Here is a 21,768-nt window from a genome sequence, read left to right as displayed (position 1 = left end):
ATTGGATTTATGCAAACCCATCACTTGCACCCAGGGTAATCACACAGCCACTGCCATTCTCTTGAAGACTTGGTTTCACCTCCACTGTGGAGAAGGTACAACTTAGACCACAAAGAAGTGGGATCTGGTATAGACTGTCAGCTTAAGTCAACAATAATGACAATGTCAGCTCTCTTTTTTGAGCATTTATTGACTCAATGCAAATCTTCTAAGGACTTTCCACTCTCACAACAAATCCATTTAAAGGGCACAAAAGAATATTTAGAGTTTATTAACATATAGGAGAGGAGGAGGGTCACTAATATTTTACATCCAGCTTAACCGGCGCACTGTAAGCGGAACTAATGGGGTTGGACACTTCACACTGGTAATTCCCAGCATCCTCCCTCCTGACAGGGTCGATGGTGAGGGTTCTGTCATTCCAGGACAGCTTCATCCTCTCCGTCAGCTCCAGATCCATGTCATTGAAGAACCACTGGGTGGAGACTGCATTTGTGTAGCAGGTGAGGACCACGGAATCCTTATGCTCCATGACTGTGGTGTTGCTGGCTAGGAGGGTGGGCACTCTCAATGGCTCTGTGGAGAAATAGAAGGCATGGGTAATTGAGAGTAGCTTGGGACATGGGCCATGCTAGCTCCTCAGACGTCTTACCCACTCAGAGTCCACTGTGAGCTCTGTAAAGTCACCAGAGGATGGTTCTCATCTCTGCAGAAGGACAATTGTCTTTGTTTTGGGACGATGTGTAAGACAAGTGTTGGAACTCTTCTCTGAACCCAGATCAACCCTGACCTGTTCCCATAGACATCTTTGTAGTATCAACACAGGGAACCATTTCGCGGCCCACGTGTCCTATATCCTCACTGTAAGGTGGAGTTTTCCTCTCATGAGCTTTTACTGACGCTTTCCTAGAAGTTCTTTTGACTTAATTCCATGTATGTTGGGAAAGGCAATCTTACCACTTCTGCCTACTACTGGGGCCAAGGGGACTTTACAGAAAGTGAACCGGTATTTAACTATTTTGTTAAATAACTCATTAGGCAATAAAGATGGCCCAACCCAGTCTTCATGACCTTGGTTCTGGATAAGTTCCATCTATAGGACTCCTCAGTCTGAACAGGACTTTATTTGCAGGCCTGCTGATTGCATATAATGGTAAAATAAATGACTAAAGAGAAATGGTTATGATTTTAAAAAAGATTGAAACTGTAGGAATAAGAGGAAATTATTTAATATGGTAAAGACCACACATGAGTGTCCACAGCTAATACATTACTCCACGGAGAACCTCTGAAAACAGTACTAAGATCATTAATAAGACATGGATTCTGTTTTTCCCCTAATTCAACTAGTCAGAAAAATCAAGCAAGAAGATAGATAATTTAGAGAGGGGTAAGAAAATATCTTTTTAAAAGAGAAAACATAACCTTATTGTAGAACACCCTGAAGATTTCACCACATACATACCTAAAACAACTATTATAACTAATAAAAAAGATGAAGTCGCCAGAGACAAAATCAACACTCAGCATCATTTCCATTCTTTAAACAAAAATGAACAATCCTCAAATAAAATAAAGAAAATAGTTCCATTTACAATAGCATCAAAAAGACTAGATGCTTAGGGTTAAACATAATAAGGTGGAAGATGAATACACTGAATACTACCAAACATTTCTAAAAGTAAAGAAGAAACAAATAACTGGAAAGGCATCCATGTTCATTGATTCCAAGACCACCATCTATCTACATATTTGAAACAATCCCTATCAAAATCCCAATTACTTTTTTTCAGAAATAAAAAAAAAATCCATCCCAGAATTTATGTGGAATTTTAGTGGATCCCAAATGTTTGCAAAAATCTTAAAAAGGATGAATTGAAATTGGAGCTCTCAAAGTTACTAATTTAAAATCCTACGACAAAAGGAAAGTAATCAAAATAGTTACACTGGCATAAAGACTTCTATTTGTCAAAAGACAAGATCAAATGGTTTTGATAAGGGAGCCAAGACTATTCAATGGGAAAGGACAGTATTTTGAACAAATGCCGTTGGACAGAAATGTCTACACGCAAACAAATAAAGGGGTCCATTGCTTATACCATACACAACAATTCAGTCAAAATGGATTGAATCCTAAAGGTAAGAACTAAAATTATAAAACTCTTAGAAGAAAGCATAGGGGTAAGCAGTATGGCATTGTATTTGGCAGTGATATCTTGAATATGAAACTAGAAACTCAGGCAAGAAAAGATTAGATAATTTAGATTTTTGTCAAAATGGAAAACTTCTGTTCATCCAAGGACACAATCAACAGAGTGAAAGGTGATGTGTGGAATGGTAGAAAATCCTTTGCAAATCATTAATAGGATGAGGGGTTAATATGCAGAATATATAAAGATATCCTACAACACAACAACAGCAACACCAAATAAACTGATTTAAAAAATGGGCAAACCTCATGAATACACATTTCTCTAAAGAAGATATATAAATGGACAGTAAGCCCAGGAAAAGATGCTCAAAATCGCTATCATTAGTAAAATATAAATCAAATCTCTCAAAGTTGATGCTTGTGAAATTGAGTGTGGGTAACTGCACTGAGCAGGTAACAGGAGAACACTGCCCTGTGGGACATTTGAGTCCTCCAAGCCTTCTTCAATCAGTGTTGGCACCTCTCACCTCTCAGTCAACTTAAGGGAATAAGGCAGGTCTATGTATCACAAGACAAATGCCTGGGGCTCTGAGCCCTCAGAGAACTTAAATCCTCTATATCTGGGAGAAAGCACAGCCTTTGTCAGAAGCCAAGACTGTTCAATGTAGAAAGGACAGTCTTTTCAACAAATGAAGGGAACCATTCAATTGATTAGCCACATTTGGTTGTGAAAAAACAGAGAACCTAGAGTTAGAGACACCTCTCTCCCCCTAATCCTCCCACACCCCTCCTAGTTCTTCACTGACCAGCTGACTGCAATTTTTTCCAGCTGCACAGACCTTCATTACCCAGCCGAGGTGTTTTTCTAAGAGGCACCATATCCCAGGACATCATAGAGACTCATATTGGAGCAGAAATAAAAGAGGGGACCAGGATCAAACCTGTGGTTAGTTGACTACTCAGGCCCCGGGGCCAAGAGCAGGGTCAGGCCTTCCAAGGTTAGTGTGACTGACATGAGCCAGTGAGCCAATAAATGATAGAGCAGAGCCCAAGGAATGAGCGAGAAAGGAGTGAAGGGACAGGCAGGATCTGATTGTGGCAGCAGAAACATATGCTTTGCCCTTCATCATTAGCAGAAGGGGTGACAAATGCAAGAGGGGAACATGGATTGCTGCCATTCGGACACTTGTGGACCATTTGCGTTTGGTGGTTATGAGATTGAAATTTGGAAAGATCTTAAAATTCCACCATATGCAAAAATTACTATTAATACCCCAGGGCCTAAGAGCAATAGCAAGAAGGACTATTTCTAGAAAACAGCAAAGGGTCTGAGAAATGGGTCTCAAACCCTGGAGTGACAGGGAGCCTTTCCCATGTGGCCAGAATTCCAAGGACTGCATCCAGGTTTCAGCCTCTGAAGAGGTTTTAGCTCATTCCTTCCTTCAGGAGCCATTTATTTCTTCCTAATTCATCAAAACAACCGAGTGTTACATCTTGATCCCTTAGCTGGTTACAAGTGTAAAATGGGGAGCGAGCAGGCAAAGTCCTTTCCTTTATATCCAGTGGGAATGACACCAACGCATCAGGAAACAAATCAGTGGTTTTACCTCCAGTGCAGGGAGGGGTGGATCATCCAGCTGAGTGGAAGGTCTGGGTGTTCCCAGCACTGACTGATTGTTACTGCAGTTAATTTTGTTCTAGAGTACAAATAAATTAATTCTCCATTTGGTGTTATTTTCTAGACCACAGTTTCTCTCTCTGAACTGGGGGTGCCTAAGGGAAGATCTAGCAATGTTTGCTTTAGGGATCGCTCTGGGATGGAGGAGAGGTAATCGCTGCAGACAGACCTTCAGTCACTCCCATTGTCTGTGTGGCTCTGCTTTAGTGACTATATCTCCCTGTGCCTTGGTTTCCTCTCAGTGCAGTACGATGAACATTTGACTGCCAAGGTGTCAGTGTATTAACAATAAAATATTCACAGTATCTGACTAAACATTGGATAAAGGGGAGCTGCTCAAATGAGGGATATCTGTTATTGATCAACTCCAACAGAGAATCTCCTGGGCTGAACCCTGGTGGATGAGGAGCTGCCAGGATCATCTTTCCTCTTTTTTGTTCCATGTGATTCTGAGCTTTCTCTGAGCTCTCCTAAATGTTTCAGTGTAGTTCACAAATGGCCTGGGGACCTTGTCCATCTGTGCTAGCCACACTCAGTCTCAGGTGAAGCACCACCCCTATCCAGATGTGGCTCATGGGCCTGAGCTCTGGCTTCTGAGCAGCTCAAAATCCTTGTGACTCAGTCACCTGAGAAACCATTGTGCCCACTCAGCCATTCCCAGGAGGTTAACCCCAAAATGACACAGGATCCTCAGGCACCCTGGAGTCAGAAGCCCTGGGACTGGAGTCTGGGCAGGGCTGCCAAAGCTGAGCTTCTTTATGAGGATTGCAGGGGGCTCCTCAGGATGGGCCCTGGCCGAGCCCTGCCGGGTCTTTCTCAGGGTCATGGTCATGGGGAGGGGCCGAGGGAACTGGACTGAGACTGGTCTGTCTCTGCTGAGAGGCTCCCATAAGACTGGCCCTTCTCTCGGGAGAATGTCTGCAGGGCTAGAATCCTGAAAGGGAACTCTGATCTTAGAAAGTTTGTCTCCACTGCGTGTCCTGCACTAAATGCCCAAACCCAACCTGGGAGATGATGCAGAGGGGGACGGAGGCAGAGTTGAGGGCTGTCAGCCCTGTGTGTTCACCCACCCAACATCCAGAGGTCAGAGAGCAATCACTCACCGTACACATTGAGGCGTCCAAATCCTATTTCTTTTATTGAGCCTGGAAGGTAGACTACTACGGTGTAGATTCCTGTGTCCTTCTGGGTGACCTGCTTTAATTGCAAGGTTCCATCATAGTTTATTTTCTCTCGACCGCTGTATGCATACCCTGTTTTATAAATTTTTACGTGTGTTGTGAGAGTTGCAATATGATGATAGTAGTTTGCCCCTTCCCCCCGGTACCACGTGAAGCCTATAGCATCGGGAGGCATATTGCGGATACGAAGAATCACATCCTTCCCTTCGGCAGCATTGGTTGACACAATAGCGAGTTGGGCAGTGGTGGGCAGGCTCCAGAAATTTAAGAGTGAAACTAGGAGGGAAGAGAGAAATTGATCAATATTTGGATCTATGTGTTGGGATGGAAAGATGAGGCCCTGGATTTGGAACAGGTCTCTTCATCTCAGCTTTGGTGTGTGTGAGTTTGTGTGTGTGTGAGTGTGGTCAAGGTCAACAGCATGACCACCAATACTTCAGCACCTGTGAACCTGTTACTTTTTCTGTTTCTCAGTCTCTTTTCCAGGTATCTGTTCAGCTCACCCACTCACTGCCCTCAGATCCCTGCTGACACTTAGGGGTGTCCATGGGAGGCACCTTCATGGAACACTTCCCTAAAGACTCTCTGTTAATCACTTTATGACCTGTCTCTGCTCTATTCTTTTTATAACACTTATGGGTACCTGACATCACATGTAGATATTTTCTTATCTCTCTCCACCCACAGAACGTGAGCTCCATGGGGACAGGGACTTGTCAGACCTTGCATCCCCAGTGCCTGCAACAGGCTGCAAATACCTGTGGGTGAATGAATGTTCCCAGAGTCCTGCTCCTCTTGGGGTGGATTTCCCCTGAGGCTGGTGGTAACGATGGTGTTTAGCACCCCTGATTAAGTTTTTCTCTGATGCCACCTGGCATAAATTTTTCTTTTTACGGTCACTTTCCAAAATTCAATACTCAGTGACGAATAACTTAGGAATTAACAGCAACTGAAGTTTACCTACCCCACACCACTTCCAGATCATGAGATTTCCCAGTTATCTGTTACCCATCTCCCTTACCCATCCTACTCTGCCCTCCTGTGCTCTCCCCTCAGGTCCACACAGAAGCCCTCCCTCCACTCTCAGGGCGCTGTTCTCCCCAGGAGACCTCAGGAAGTCCCTGTCTTTACCCCTTCAGTCCACCCCCCAGGGATTGTTCCTTCCTTACCGGCCAACAGGAGCCCCTGCCAGGTTACAGGTCCTCTGCAGATAGGGGTTGAGAGTGACTCCATGGTGTCCGCTGCCTGCAATGTCCCTCCCTCTGCGAGAAGAGCTTGGATTCCAGGAAAGCTCAAAGGCACCACTGTAGAAGCAGGTGGGATCTGCTGTTCCTCTACACTGTGCACTTGGCCTCCTCCTGGTGCAAGATAACTTACCTGGTCACGTGGACCAGGACGGAGTGTGTGCCAAAGACCCACCTCTTCCTTCCCTCATTTTTGCCACACTTTCCCCCACCTTCAAGCTTACCGTCCCTCTAAATTTTGGTTTCCTTGGAGGTGGTGAGGTATCAGAACATACACACACAGACACACACACACACTTACATGCTCTGTTTGGAAAAACAACAGCCTGAGGCATACGGGTCATATGCCTTCCCCATGGCTCCCATTCAAGTGCACAGTAGCCTCCCCCACAGCCCTCTCTCTCTCACATTTGACTTTTTCCTTCAAAGCAGGAGTTCTGGGGCCACCTCAGGACCTCTTGTCACCGGGATATCACCACCACTGTGCATCGGATCACCTGTGAAACTTTGTAAAGATTGTGATGCCCAGGTGACACCATAGTCAGGGTTGGGCAAACTTTTTGACTCGAGGGTCACAATTGGTTCTCAAACTGGACCGGAGGGCCGGAACAAAAGCATGGATGGAGTGTTTGTGTGAACTAATATAAATTCAAAGTAAACATCATTACATAAAAGGGCACGGTCTTTTTTTTTTTTTTAAGTTTTATTCATTTCAAACGGGCTGGATCCGGCCCGCCGGCCGTAGTTTACCCACGGCTGCCATAGATGTTGCTTCAGCAGCTGTCCAGCTAATGTGGATGCCCAACCAGGATGAGATCTGGTGATGTGGTGATGGGACACCCCTGCCCCTCTCCTGTGCACAGGGAGGGTCTCCACATCCTATTAAAATGCAGATTCTCAATCTGCAGGTGTGCGGTGGACCAGAGAATCTGAATCTGATGAGTTCTAAGGGAAGTTGGGTCTTACTGGCCTGTGGAGCCCTCTTGCAACAGAAAGGTTCATGGGGGCACCTGTCCCCTGAGAGGATGACCCTCTCACCCCAGCATTGGCCTCTGCTGTGTCTTGGTATTGGGTCTGTCAGCACCACACAGAGATCCTCACAGGCCCCAAACTGGGGATTATTTCTGTTTGTAACACAGAAACCCAGCTGGGCACCTCGTGTGTCCTGTGTTCTCAAATGCACTGGGAAGGTTAAATTTCCCCCCAACAGAAAGACCACAGAGGTGACTATGGGTGTGAGAAGGGGTCAAGCTGGGTGACTACTCCAGAGGCGACCCTCCCTCTATCTCAGGTTGTCACCAGCCTGGCCTTTGCTTCCAGAGACAGAGACCCAGGACCTGGAGTCTAAGGAGGCCCTGCAGTTCCTGGGAGTGAATGGGAAGGTGTCCTGCATGTCGTGGGAAGATAGGACTGTGGTGGGAGCTCAGGTGGCTGTGGGTTCCCTGGTCGTCAGGGGCGTTTCTGGGAGACCCTCCCTCTCCGTTGGCTCAGCCTGTCCTTGTGCTCCCTGACCTTATGGCGGTGTCTGTCCTCTGCCTGGAGGAGTTTCCTTTCATTACCCCACCTTATTCATGGGTGGTGCCAGACATGGGACAGGGAGCAGCAAATAGAGCCCTGAGAAAGCAGGTGCTCTTGGGCCTGTTAAAGTAAGAAACTTCCTAACCTGTGAAGAATTTCATGAGTTTATTTGAACCAAGCTAAAGTTATATGTCTGGAACAAGATATCAAATCCTGAGTTTGGCAGTTGTGCAACTTATTTTATACATTATAATAAAAAGTTAGATGGAAAAATTAGTGTGAAATCCACTTGGAAGTGAAGAAATCTCTAGAGTTGATAAATAGCAAAAAGGAGAAACACATTTTTATTTTACTTTGATGGGTCCAGGATAATTAACATTTACAGCACATAGAGAGGTTGTGCAAGGGACCAGGTGACCTAAGAAGTATGTTGTCTCATATGCTGGTCCCAGAGTCAGTTCCTTCAAATCATCTTGCAAAAAAAAAACAACTACTCCGATGTGTCAACGGTATGGTATCCATGATGCATAAGAACAGGGAACAAGGCTCACTTAACGTAATATCTGACCTTTGCTAAGGAAGCTGTAGGCCTGGGACATGACTCCCTGCCATCACCTGCCCTGTTAGGAATTCGTGATCAGACCATCCTGTGCAGTTATTTTTAGTCACTGAGCTCCTCAGGACTGCCTTGTGACCCGCTGGGCTTGTCAGGCTTATTTTACAGCCCATTTTTTTTGTTGTTGTTGTTTTCTTCACAGTCACTAGAAGTAGCAGGGGGGATAAAGCAGTCATGAGGGTCTGGTCCAAAAGCATCTGTGGGAGCAGGGAATGGAAATCAGGCTCCTTCTGCAGCTTCTCAGGCAAAGCCAGGTTCATGTGTGAATTTCATGTGTTGTCTGTGTGTTTAAATATTGCCCCCTGGAGAGCACAAGGAGACCTGCAGCCAATGTCCAGTTGCTGCAACAGGAATGCTGACCAAATAATGAGAGCTGACCCTGACACCTGGGCAGAGGTGGGCTCTGGCCTTCAAACTGAAAGGCCCGTCAGTCGGGGTCTAGTCACTGTGGGTCCCAGGCCTCCAGACTCCATCCCAGAGCAGGGTGAGCCCAGTAAGAGGACAGGATCTGGGGCTGTTCCATCTCAGAGGGGCTGAGTGTCCAGAGGATTATGTGTCCAGTGTCACGAGAATGTCCCCTCTGGTGGATGTGCTGTTTCAGGAGGAACTCTCTGTCCCAAAGTTTTCAACAGCACAACAGGACCTGGTGATGTCTCTTCTGAGGCTTGTAGTAGAGTGTGCCAAACTGGAGGGCTGATCCCCCAAATGCCCTGTGAGTCTCCAGCATTGCCTTGGGTTGTTGCATCCAAGTCACCTGTGTCCCTGTCCATCCTCTGCTGTAGTCCTCCCACAGGGCCCAGGATCTGAAGCAGCTCCACTCGGCATGTCAATCACAGGAGCTGTGGGTCACTCTCTTAGGGGAGGGGAGGCCCCTGTGGGACCCTCACTCCTCTGAGGTGGAAGCAAACCCAGATCCTGGGTTCTCCTGTCCCATCCTGCTGAGGAAGTTCCCCTTGCTCCCCAGGACATCATGGGCAGGTGAGATGTTCAGGGATTATAGGAAGGTGTCCCACAGACCAAGAACCGTGGGTTTGGGATTCATCCCCACATTCCTTTGAGGTCAGTGTGAGCTCTCTTTTCCCATGGTAATACCTCTACCTGGGGTGAAAGATCCAGAGTGTCTTCCAGGTCAGGGCTCTGTGAGAAGACAAAGAAAACAAGCTGCTGTCCAGGTCCCAGGAATATGAGACATCACTCACAAGGTGGAAATGGTGAGGGCTGTGATTTTCTGGGAATGAAGAACGGTCTGACTCTACACTGTTATTTGGTCCTATTTCCCGCCCCCCTGATTGTGTGAGGGGAAAAAACCCATCCCTGGGTCATCCCCACACACTTGTGGCCTCCTCCCATGCTAACAACAATGTCTCCGTGCATGCCGAAACCGGTTTGGCTCAGTGGATAGAGCGTCGGCCTGCGGACTGAAAGGTCCCAGGTTCGATTCCGGTCAAGGGCATGTACCTGGGTTGCGGGCACATCCCCAGTGGGAGATGTGCAGGAGGCAGCTGGTCGATGTTTCTCTCTCATCGATGTTTCTAACTCTCTATCTCTCTCCCTTCCTCTCTGTAAAAAATCAATAAAATATATTAAAAAAAAAAAAACAATGTCTCCGTGCATATAAGGAACATAGCATGACAACTAGTGTCACACAGGGTGACAGGCTTCCATTGGGTGGTTTCCCTCATCCATTTAATGAGTGTTTACTGAGCATCTGTGATATGACAGACCTGGATGGGCTCTGGGACCTGAGAGAACAGGTCATAGGTGTGACCTGTGCTCATGGAGTTTACCTTGTAACAAAGACAGGCTCTCAGAAATATCACAGCACTAAGGAGTTAATTATAATCCAGAAAAGGACCATGAAGAAAGAGTTGTATGTACTTGAGTCTCAGATTGTCTGGGGATCACAGAGAGTACTTCTGAGAAAGTGACCTCTTGCTGAGACCTGCAGCATGAGTGGCCATTCACCCGTTGGACCGAGGGTCATGGGGAAGAGCTGCCTGCAGAGGACGGGACTTTAGTGGGTAGATTCCTGGCTGGATGGAGGAGCTTTCAAAGTCCAATGTCGGCAGTGTGAAGAGTGAGAATGAATGTGGACTGAGTAATGCTGGTGAGGTTGGACCCTGCTGGGCTGTGGGTGCTGCTGAGGTGGGGTCAGCAGACATCTGAGGAGGCTGCAAGCTGTGGAATAGCTCACCCCCATTTGGTGGAAATATGTGTAAGAAAAAAAGTCACGTTACAGTTATGAATTTTCTATTCTACTTATACTTTAAGCCATATTCCATACGTGTATAGTGAAATTTTAACATATTTAATGAGTTTTAGTTGTCATGAGATAACCTTACCATATTGAAAGTATACAATTTATTAAGCTTTGCCAAATGCATGCACCAGAGAAGTTGTTACAGTGAAGAAAATGAACATGTTCTTCACTCTTAAGCCTCCTGGGGCCCTCTTATTATCTCTTCACTCTGTCCCTCTCCCACTTCCTCCAACTCATATCTGCTTTCAGTCATTATAGATGTGTTTGCATTTTCTGCAATTTTCATAATTTCAACCATATAATATGTAATTTTGGGCGAATGTTGGCATCTAGAATCCACACCATTATCTTGAAATTGTACTTTCCTTTTAATCCCTCAGGTCTATTCCATTGTAGGATGCACCAAGCTTGTTTAGGCATTCGCCCATTCATGGACATTTGTGTTGATTCCCATTTTGGGCTATTCCAAGAAAACCAGGCTTTAACATTTGTGCAGCAAGGTCTTTAGCACAGAAATAGGTTCATGTAAAACCAATGCATTACCAGAAAAATGGAAGTGAGGGAGTTGACACAGGAAGTCTGGTTTCAATGTCCCAGGGCCACAGCCCCACCCAGAGGGAAAGAAACACCTGCTTCTTCACATAAACCTCTGTCTGCAGAGCCCACCCACCAGGAGCAGGAATCACAGCCCCTTCTCCCTTCCAGAGTCCAAACTACATACAAGTGCATCTCAGAGGCTGAAATTAATTCACACCTGTCTTCCCAGTCATTAGAAGTGGGAAGGGTGGTATTTAACCTTTCAGCCCCTCTGGTATAGGAGGAAATATAGAAAGGGGTGGAGTATAGATGTCAAATGCCAATAGACAATACATGGCATGGCTGAGTCCACTTGCAGGCTGTGTGACTCTGGGCAAGTGATCTCACCTCAAAAAGCCTCAGTTTCCTCATGTGATTTCATAGAAAGATATTTCCTGGTTCTTAGAATAGAGCAGTTTAAATTCTTGAAATTTTCTGAGTGATATGGGCAATAAGAGTGTCTTTTGTCCCAATGAGGCAACTCCTGACAGGCCTCTAGATAGTTGCAGGGTGAGGACAGGTTGCCATAAAGGCCAAATCTTGATTAGAAGCCTGGATTTTTCAGCTGCCAACTTAAGAAACATTTAAACCTGTAGAGAATTTTTATGAGTTTATTTGAGTCAAACTGACGACAATTGCCAGGAAGCAAAATCTCAAGGAAAAGTGGCAGTTTTGCACCATATGTTATACATTACAATCAAAGCAGGGGGCCTAAGGGGGTAAATAAAATCCATTGGTGATAGGTTAGGAAGGTGGGAGAAAGCAAAACAGGGAAATCTCTGAGATTGGATAAAATGTAAAACAAATAGACACATACTTCTTTTGCATTGGTTGATAGAAGATAGTTAGCAGCTAACAATTAACATGATGACAATAGCAATGAGGAGTTTTGTGGCTTCTCCTCTGGTGCAGTGAGGGTCTGGACAAAAAGAAAAATTTTTCCTGATATTCCAAAAGTAAGTTATCATGAATTCAAAAAGACAATAGACATGTTCAGTTAACATAAAATTCAGCTTTATTAGCAAAAAATACCTAACACATAGTTACCCACCATGACTCACTTTTAATTAGAAAGTTGTCATTTCAGGTCATCCTATGTGGTTGCTTTAAGTCTCAGATTTTGCAAATCATACTATGCAGGCCTCCTCTGAGCTTGTCAGCTTTAGTACGTGGCCCCATTTTCATCCACACCTCCCCCTTTGGGTCATAAATCAAAGAGAATGATTCACTGACTACCAACCTTTTGGTTGGAAAATGTGGTTTCATGGTGCTAGAAAGGCTCATCGCTGGGAAGTCTTAGTTTATCTAGCTGAACTATGGACCATTGGGGATAGGGCAAGACTATAACCTTGGATGGCAGTCAAGGCCAAATTTTCTCAAGAGTAAAAAGCAGGTAAATGGGAGCCAGTCAGGTTCCACCGGTCTTCATTAAGAAAAAACACTTTGTCACTGACCAGTGTTGCTAAGTGATTAGAGTATCAGCCTGCAGTTCATTTTCAAGGTCATGTGTCTGGGTTGTAGGTTCAATCCCTAGTCCCAATCATGATGCATGCAGGAGACAGCCAGTTGTGTTCCTCTCACATTGATGTTCCTCTCCCTCTCTCTTTTTCTCTCTCCCTCCCTCCCTCCTCTCTCCCTTGTACTCTTTCTAAAAATCAGTGGAAACAATATCCTTAGGTTAGGATTTAAATTAAAAAACAAAAAAAATAAAAATATTTTTGTCATTCCTAACATATAAGCTATCATGATCCAAATTTTGCTGTCTGTCTCATTTCTCTGTATTTTGCATCTAGTATAACATTTGCTTATAGTTTGAGGGCACACTATAAACCTCTTCAGTTTTCACAATCTGATCATGAGATGGGTTCTCATTTACAATGGTCCACTTATTTCCCATTGGAAACACTCAAGGGTCATTCATTATTAATTTGATTCCGTCCAGTTGTGCAATTGGAACTGTAATCATATTTGGGGACAAGGCTGTAAGAACCCAATGGTGTATATTACAATTACCATCTAAAAATTTCTTATACCAGGAAGACAATAAGATTATCATAAGTAAATTTCCTGTGCCTCAGCTGCAGTTATAAAGAAACATGTTTTTATACCTGCTTCAGCTTCATGTGAATTAATATGGTTAGTAGTCTTTGTTGGGTTAGGGTATAAGCTTATCCCCATAATTAGGTTCTGGCTTTTTTACATAAAATTTCTCAATATTCCTTTTCCACTAACCTCTACAGCTTCCCTTGTTTTCAGTTTGCCTCTTTTTACTCATTCAGAAATAATTAACTTGTTAGGTCAAACTACTTATTTTTAATTCTCTTAAAAACACCCAGTCCATACATCAAAATAAAAAGCTTTTGCACAGCAAAGGAAACCATCAACAAAACAGCAAGAAGACCCACTACATGGCAGAACATATTTACCAATGATATCACCGATAAGGGTTTAAACTCCAACATTTACAGGGAACTCATGGAACTTAACAATAGCAAGATAATCAATCCAATCAAAAAATGGGCAACAGACCTAGATAGACACTTTTCGAAAGAGGACGTACAGAAGGCCGAAAGACATGTGAAAACATGCTCAAAGTCACTAATTATAGGAGAGGTGCAAATCAAAACGACAATGAGGTATCATCTCACACCTGTCAGAATGGCTCTCATCAACAAATCAACAAACAACAAGTGTTGGAGAGGATTTGGAGAAAATTGAACCCTTCTGCACTGCTGATGGGAATGCAGACTGGTGCAGCCACTATGGAAGACAGTATGGAGCTTCCTCAAAAAACTAAAAATGGAACTCCCATTTGACCCAGTGATCCCACTTCTAGGAATATATCCCAAGAAATGAGAAAAACCAATCAGAAAGTATATATGCACCCCTATGTTCATAGCAGTGCAATTCACCGTAGCTAAGATCTGGAAACAGCCTAAGTGCCCATCAGCAGATGAGTGGATTAGAAAACTGTGGTACATCTACACAATGGAATACTATGCTGTGGTAAAAAAGAAGGACCTCTTGCCTTTCGCAACAGCATGGATGGAACTGGAGAGCATTATGCTAAGTGAAATCAGCCAGTCAGAGAAATATAAATACCGCATGATATCACTCATTTGTGGATTATAGAGAACAACATAGACTGATGAACAGGGTCAGATAAAAAGACAGAGAAACAACGATCAGAGTATCAATCCCTAGAGGGAAAGTAAGGGAGGGAGGGGGTAAGGGGAAGAGAACAACCAAAGAACATGTATGCATGCATATAAGCCAAACCAATGGACATGGACAACAGGGGGATGAGAGCATGAGTAGGGGGGGACTGGGGGTTAATCGGCGGGATAAGCACACATTTGTAATACCTTAACTAATAAAGAATTTAAAAAATAATAAAAAATAAAAACACCCAGTCCAGCTGGCATGGCTCACTTGTTGAGCGTCAACCTATGAATCAAGAGGTCACAGTTCAATTCCCAGTCAGGGTAGTTGCCTAGGTTGTGGGCTCGACCCCCCAGTGTAGGGTGTGCAAGGGGTAGCCAATCAGTGATTCTCTCTCATCATTGATGTTTCTATCTTTCTCTCCCCTTCCCTTCCTCTCTGAAATCAATAAAAATATTTTTAAACAACACTCCCAGATCCCTTTCCTTCCTTTTGCAATAGCATTCTGTCTACTTTTCAAAATGTTATCAGAAATAAAAGCTATGCCCTGAGCGAATTTGCTTAAGACCAGCTGGTAGTGTGCATGCACTTTACTTCATGCAGGAAAGATTTCAGAATATGAATCCAGGTGATTTTGAGACTACATTTATTAAAGATGGGGACAATGAAACAAGGAAGGGCCTGAGATACAAGAAGCAGTGAGAGAGAAAGGTGTGGTTGCTTAGGCTCTCTAGAAACTTTATGGGAGAGAAGTCTGCTGTCAGCTGACTGGAAAGTCAGAGGCAAGGAGACTTGGGGACAAGTTCAGGGGGTTAGCCCAACATGAGTTATTGTTTCCCTGGTTGCAAGTCTCCTGGGTACCACTTAGAGTTTAGGTGAAAGAAAATTCATTGGAAAAGGAGATTTGAGTGGGTGTGCCCCAATATGGGCACATGCTGGCTTTTTTTTTTCTTGATGGGTTTTATCTACTTTTCAAAGGTGGGGACTTAGGGGAGGTCTCAAGGAAGATCTCAATAGAATATTTATCAGCATTTCCAGGTTTGCCCTTTCAGATCGAGGTCTCCACTCATTGGTCAACAGCAGGACAGGGTATGACCAATGGTATGCCAGGAGAGGTAAGGCCACGCTGAAGGCAAGGTCTAGGAACAGTTTTGCCCATTGCTAGGTACCCAAGGCTTTCTGCCCTGGTGACCTTCTATATCTGGCTGTAAATTGCTAGGCCAGGTTATTCAGCTATCTGTCTCAGTTTCTCCATTCCACATGCCAAGGAATATTCATAGCTTCTTACTACAATTTGACTGCATTTCTTGTGAATGACTTTCAAATATTTCTGACAGACTAGTGATGTGTCAAATGAACCAGTCACTAATATTCTTAAAATGGAAGGCTTCACCGAAACCGGTTTGGCTCAGTGGATAGAGCGTTGGCCTGCGGACTGAAAGGTCCCGGGTTCGATTCCGGTCAAGGGCATGTACCTGGGTTGCGCGCACATCCCCAGTAGGAGATGTGCAGGAGGCAGCTGGTCGATATTTCTCTCTCATTGATGTTTCTAACTATCTCTCTCTCTCCCTTCCTCTCTGTAAAAAATCAATAAAAAAATATATTAAAATAAACAACAACAACAAAAAAAAACAGAAGGCTTCTAGTAAATAAGGTTTCTATTTGTTTTGTTTTTTAAGGTTCTTATTTATATAGGACAAAATTGTTCCAGTTGAGCTAGTGTTGGCAAAATAAAAAAGGTATGTTCAAAAGAATAGAGTCATCCATGGAGTTAACAGCCAGTTACACCAGAGGGGGAAAATGGAAGGATCAGGGAAAGACTCCAGCTTCCTTAATACCCTCACATAGGCCCTGGATCTAAAGTTCTGGAACCCTTTGTCCTGTCATCACCTCAGGGAGTCCTGGGCTAGGAGAGGTTTGTGAACTCCCTCAGAAGAATGAGTACAAAGAGATTGAAGAAAAAATGAACAAAGCACTTGCTTCTTAAAAAATCCATCCTCATTAACAACAACACCAAAATTAGAAGATTTAATATGGTTAACTGTCCATACTACTCAAAGCAGTCTGCAGATTCAATGAAATATATTGTAATCCCAAAGGCATTTTTAAATAAATAAAAATATCATTCTTAATTCACATGATATCTCAAGGAAGACAAAACAATCTTGAAAAATCGCCAAGTTTCCTTATTTCAAAACACACTTCAAAGCTAAAGTTAGAGTAGAGTGATACTGACATAAAGATAGACATACAGCCCAATGGAACAGAATAGAGAGCCCAAAATAAACACCATTTATATTATCAAGTAATCCTCAAGGAAGGTGCTAAGACCACACAATGGGGAAAAGACAGACTTCCACAAAAGGTATTGGCAAAATTGGATATTCTTAAGTAAAAGAATCTTATACGACATATAAAAATTAATTCAAAATGTATTAAAGATCGCCCTAACCAGTTCGGCTCAGAGGATAGAGTGTCGGCCTGCAAACTGAAGTGTCCCAGGTTCGATTCTTGTCAAGGGCATGTACCTTGGTTGCAGGCACATCCCCAGTAGGGGGTGTGCAGGAGGCAGCTGATTAATGTTTCTCTCTCATCAATGTTTCTAACTATCCCTCTCGTTTCCTCCCTGTAAAAAAGCAATAAAATATATATATATATATTTTTTTTAAAATGTATTAAATACCTAAATATAATACCAAATACCATAACACTGACAGAATAGTCAGGGGGAAAACTTCCTGACATTTTAGTTGACAATAGTTTATTGGATATGATAACAAAAGCTCAAGGAACAACACAAAATAAATAATGGGTTACAGCCTGGCCAGCGTGGCTTAGTGGTTGAGCATCGAACTATGAATCAGGAGATTGAGTTTCAACTCCCAGTCAGGGCACATGCCAGGTTTTGGGCTCCATCCCCTGTAGGGAACTTGCAGGAGGAAGGTGATCAATGATTCTCTCTCATCATTGAAGTTTCTATCTCTCTTTTCCTCTTCCTTGCTATCTGAAATCAATAAAAACGTATTTAAAAAGAATATGGGGCTACATTAAACTTAAAAAATATTGGCCATCACCGAAACCGGTTTGGCTCAGTGGATAGAGCAACGGCCTGCGGACTCAAGGGTCCCGGGTTCGATTCTGGTCAAGGGCATATACATGGGTTGCAGGCACATCCCCAGTGGGGGATGTGCAGGAGGCAGCTGATCAATGTTTCTCTCTCATTGATGTTTCTGACTCTATCTCTCTCCCTTCCTCTCTGTAAAAAATCAATAAAATATATTTTTAAAAAAATATTGGCCATCAAAAAAACAATCAACTGAGTGAAAAATATACCTTCAGAATGAGAAAAAGTATTTATAAATTATATATGTATATACTAGAGGCCCGGTGCACAAGAATTTGTGCACCCGGGGGGGGGGGGGGAAGGGGGGGTCCCTCAGCCTGGCCTGTGCCCTCTCGCAGTCTGGGACCCCTTGGGAGATAACGACCTGCTGGCTGAGGCCTGCTCCCGGGTGGCAGAGGGCAGGCCCAATCCCTAGGTGCAGCCCCTGGTCAGGCTCAGAGCAGGGCCAATTGGGGAGTTGGGGCACCGCCCCCTGTCATGCACAGAGCAGGGCGGATTGGGAGGTTGCAATGCCACCCTCAGTCATGCTCAGGGTGGGGCCGATTGGGGGGTTAGGGCACCGCCCCCTGTCGCACTCAAGGCAGGGTCGATGGGGAGGTTGTGGCGCCACCCCCTGTCATGCACAGAGCAGGGTCCATCAGGGGGTTGAGGAGCTCCCTCCTGTCACTCACAGAGTAGGGCCAATAGGGGAGTTAGGGCACTGCCCCCTGTCACACACAGCAGGGCGGATCAGGGGGTTGGGGGGACGCCACTGTCACACTCAGGGCAGGGCCAATGGGGAGGTTATGGATCTACCCTGTCATACACAGAGCAGGGCCTGTGGAGGGGTGGGGTGGGTTGGGGCACCACACCCTGTCACACACAGAGCAGGGCTGATCAGGGGGTTGGGACACCACACCATGTCATGCTGATCCAGTGCCAGGAGGCCTCGAGGCTCCGCTGATCCCAGTGCTGGGAGGCATATTACCCTTTTACTATATAGGATAGAAGCCTGGGGGCAGGCTGGTTTGCCCTGAAGGGTGTCCTGGATCAGGGTGGGGGTCCCCACTGAGGTGCCTGGCCAGCCTGGATGAGGGGATGATGGCTGTTTGCAGCTGGTCACACACCTTTCAGGGTGGGGGTCCCCACTGGGGTGCCTGGCCAGTCTGGGTGAGGGGCTGAGGGCTGCCTTAAGGCTGGCGATTGACTGAAGCTCCCCACCGCTCCTTTTTTTCTTCTTCTTTTTTTTTTTTTTAATTCTGGGCCAGCTTTAGCTCTGGCTCTAGCTCTGAGGCTTCCGCTACTGGTTTGTTTGCGTTCTATAATCGAAACAATGTATAACTCCAGCTCTGAGATCCCAGCTGTTTGTTTAGCTTCTATATTTGTTAGAATGTTTCAAACTGCCGGCTCAGAGGCCGGCAAGTCAGGTGGGGAATGTTGCAGTCTGCAGTCACTGAAGCAAGCAAGCCTCATGTTCGCTTCCAGCTGCCTGGCTGCCAGCCGCCATCTTGGATGACAGTTAATTTGCATATACTCACTGAGTAGCCAATGAAAAGGGTAGCAGTCGTACGCTAATTACCATGTTTCTCTTTTATTAGTGTAGATATATATCTTATCTAATAAAGGGGGAATATGAAAATTGGCCATCACCCCATAACCATCAAGATTGCTGTGCCCACAGCAGAGCCAGGGATTCCATAAGACAAGATGGCTGCACCCACAGCAGAGGCCAAGTTCCTGTAATGAGCCTTAATGAGCAATCAGCAGGGACCTGAGACTGCGTGGCGCTGGGCCGGGGGCAGGGGCACTGAGGCCGTACCTCCTGTCAAGCAAGGCTTGATGGGAACTCAGGCCACGTCCCCCATCTGGCAGGGCTTGACAGGGGACCTCAGGCCTTGCCCCAGCACTGGGTTGAGCGACCTGAGGCCATCTCCCCCCCTCCCCCCGCGCCCATCCAGCAGGGCTTGACGGGGATGGGACCAGCTGGATCTGGATCTAGCCCAATGTGGGTGGGGCTGGCCAGGTCTGTGTCTCGTGTGATTTTGAGACACATGTGAGTGGGCAGGGACTTGACTCTGGTTCCTGTGGCGCGACCCAGGTTCTTACAGGAGGAAGATTTTTATATACATTTTACTAGTTTTCTTTTATCTCTGATACTTCTATTATAAAGGCAAATAGCAATATTAAAATATTTTCTCTAATTAATTCCCTTTTAATATGCACAAATTTTGTGCACCAGGTCAATAGTATATATCTGGTAAGAGGTATATCTAGGGTATATAAAGAAACCCTACAATTCAACAACAATAAAAAGACCAATTTGCCTGATTGAAAAATGGTCAAAACACTATAATAGACATTTTTCTAAAGAAGACATACAAATGGTCAAAAAGCTTATTAAAATATGCCCAACATCATTATTCATTAAATAAATCAAATCCAAACAAAAATGAAATATCCCTTCATACCCATTAGGAGGGTCTTGCAAATTTGCCAAATTCGTTTATTAGATTTAGCTTTTTGGTTGAATCTTGTGGGTTCTCTATGTACCATATCATGTCATCTGTAAATAATGACTGCTTTACTTATTCCCTTTCAATTTGGGTGCCTTTTATTTCTTCTTGTTGTCTGATCACTATAGCTATAACTTCCAGTACTGTGCTGAATAAGAGTGGTGAAAGCAGATATCCCTGTCTTTTTTCTGATCTTAAGGGAAACACTTTTAGTTTTTGCCCATTAAGTATAATGTGATTGTAGGTTTTTCAAATATGGCCTTTATTATACTGATGTATGTTTTCTCTCTTCCCACTTTGTTGAGAGTTTTTATCATAAATTGGTTCTGGATTTTATTGAATGGCTTTTTGGCATCTATTGATATGATCATGTGATTTTTATCTTTTATTTTGTTTATGTTATGTAACACATTTATTGAATTGCAAAGTTTATATAGACCTTGCATTTCTGGAATAAATCTCACTTTATCATGTTTTTTTTATTTTAAAACTAGAGCCCTGGTGCACAAACCATGTTCACTCGAGGGGATCCCTCAGCCCGGCCTGTGCTCTCTTGCAGTCTGGGACCCCTCGGGGATAACCACCCGCTGGCTCCACGGGGGATTGGGCCTAAGCTGGCAGTCAGACATCCCCCTGGCAACCCTGCAGCCTTCGGGGGATGCCCACTTGCCCAGGCCTAAGCTGCAGTCTGACATCCTTAGTGCTGCTGAGGAGGCGGGAGAGGCTCTCACCACCACCACTCTACTGGCAGCCATCAGCCTGGTTTGTGACTGAGCAGAGCTCCCCCATGTGGGAGTGCACTGACCACCAGAGGGCAGCTCCTGCATTGAGCATCTGCCTCCTGCTAGTCAGTGTGTGTCACAGTGACCAGTCATTCCCAGTCTTTCTGCTGTTAGGGTCAGTTTGCATATTACCTTTTTACTATATAGGATGAAAGGGTGGGGGCCTACTGGTTTGTCCTGTAGGTTGTCCCGGGTCAGGGTGGGGTCCCGCTTGGTTTCCTGGCCAGCCTAGGTGAGGGGCTGATGCCTGTTTGCAGCTGGTCACACCCTTTCAGGGAAGGGGTCCCCACTGGAGTTCCTGACCACCCTGGATGAGGGGCTGATGGCTGTTTTCAGGCTGGCCACACCCACTTCAGGGTGGGGGTCTCCACTGGAGTGCCTGACCAGCCTGGGTGAGGGGCTGAGGGCCGCTTTCAGGCTGGCTGGCAACTGAAGCTCCCAGCCTCTCCTTTTTTTTCTTTTTAATTCTGGGATTTATTTACCTTCTATAATTGAAACTTTGTTGTCCTTACTGGCTCTCCCAGATCTGAGGCCACAGCTGGCTGAAAGCAGGTATCTGAGATTTGTTTGGCTTCTATAATTGAAACTTTGTTGCCATCCTGCTTTCTCCAGCTTTGAGGCCAGGGCTGGCTGAAAGCAGGTATCTGAGGTTTGTTTAGCTTCTATAATGGAAACTTTGTTGCTTTTGGAGCTTAGAGCAGGCTGCGGGGGGCAGGAAACCCTGGCTTCCTCCATCACTGGAGAAAGCAAGCCTCCTGCTTGCTTCAGCTGCGTGGCTGCCAGCCGCCATCTTTGTTGGCAGTTAATTTGCATATGTCACTGATTAGCCAATGGGAAGCATAGCAGATATATGGTTAATTACCCTTTTTGTCTTTTATTAGATAGGATGTATTACTGGATTTGATATGTTAATATTTTGTTGAGTATCTTAGCATGTCTGGTCATCAGGGATAATAACCTATAATTTTCTTTCTTTGTTGTGT

At 44.8% G+C, this 21,768-nt stretch overlaps 1 protein-coding gene across 1 annotated transcript; it reads right to left on the bottom strand.

The window, feature by feature from the left end:
- Positions 1-298: 298 nt before the first annotated feature.
- LOC138997291 (cell adhesion molecule CEACAM21-like) lies at positions 299-5,186 on the bottom strand. The gene is made up of 2 exons (XM_070398896.1): positions 4,934-5,186; positions 299-576 (listed from the first exon to the last, which is right to left on the bottom strand). The coding sequence occupies exons 1-2, from the start codon at positions 5,184-5,186 to the stop codon at positions 299-301; spliced, it is 531 nt and encodes a 176-aa protein (XP_070254997.1).
- Between the last annotated feature and the right edge of the window lie 16,582 nt (positions 5,187-21,768).

The sequence above is a fragment of the Myotis yumanensis genome, unplaced genomic scaffold (assembly GCF_028538775.1).
Source record: "Myotis yumanensis isolate MYYU_CA2020_CCGP unplaced genomic scaffold, mMyoYum1.0.hap1 SCAF_18, whole genome shotgun sequence".
Taxonomy (NCBI): domain Eukaryota; kingdom Metazoa; phylum Chordata; class Mammalia; order Chiroptera; family Vespertilionidae; genus Myotis; species Myotis yumanensis.
This window is presented reverse-complemented; position numbering and strand designations above follow the sequence as displayed.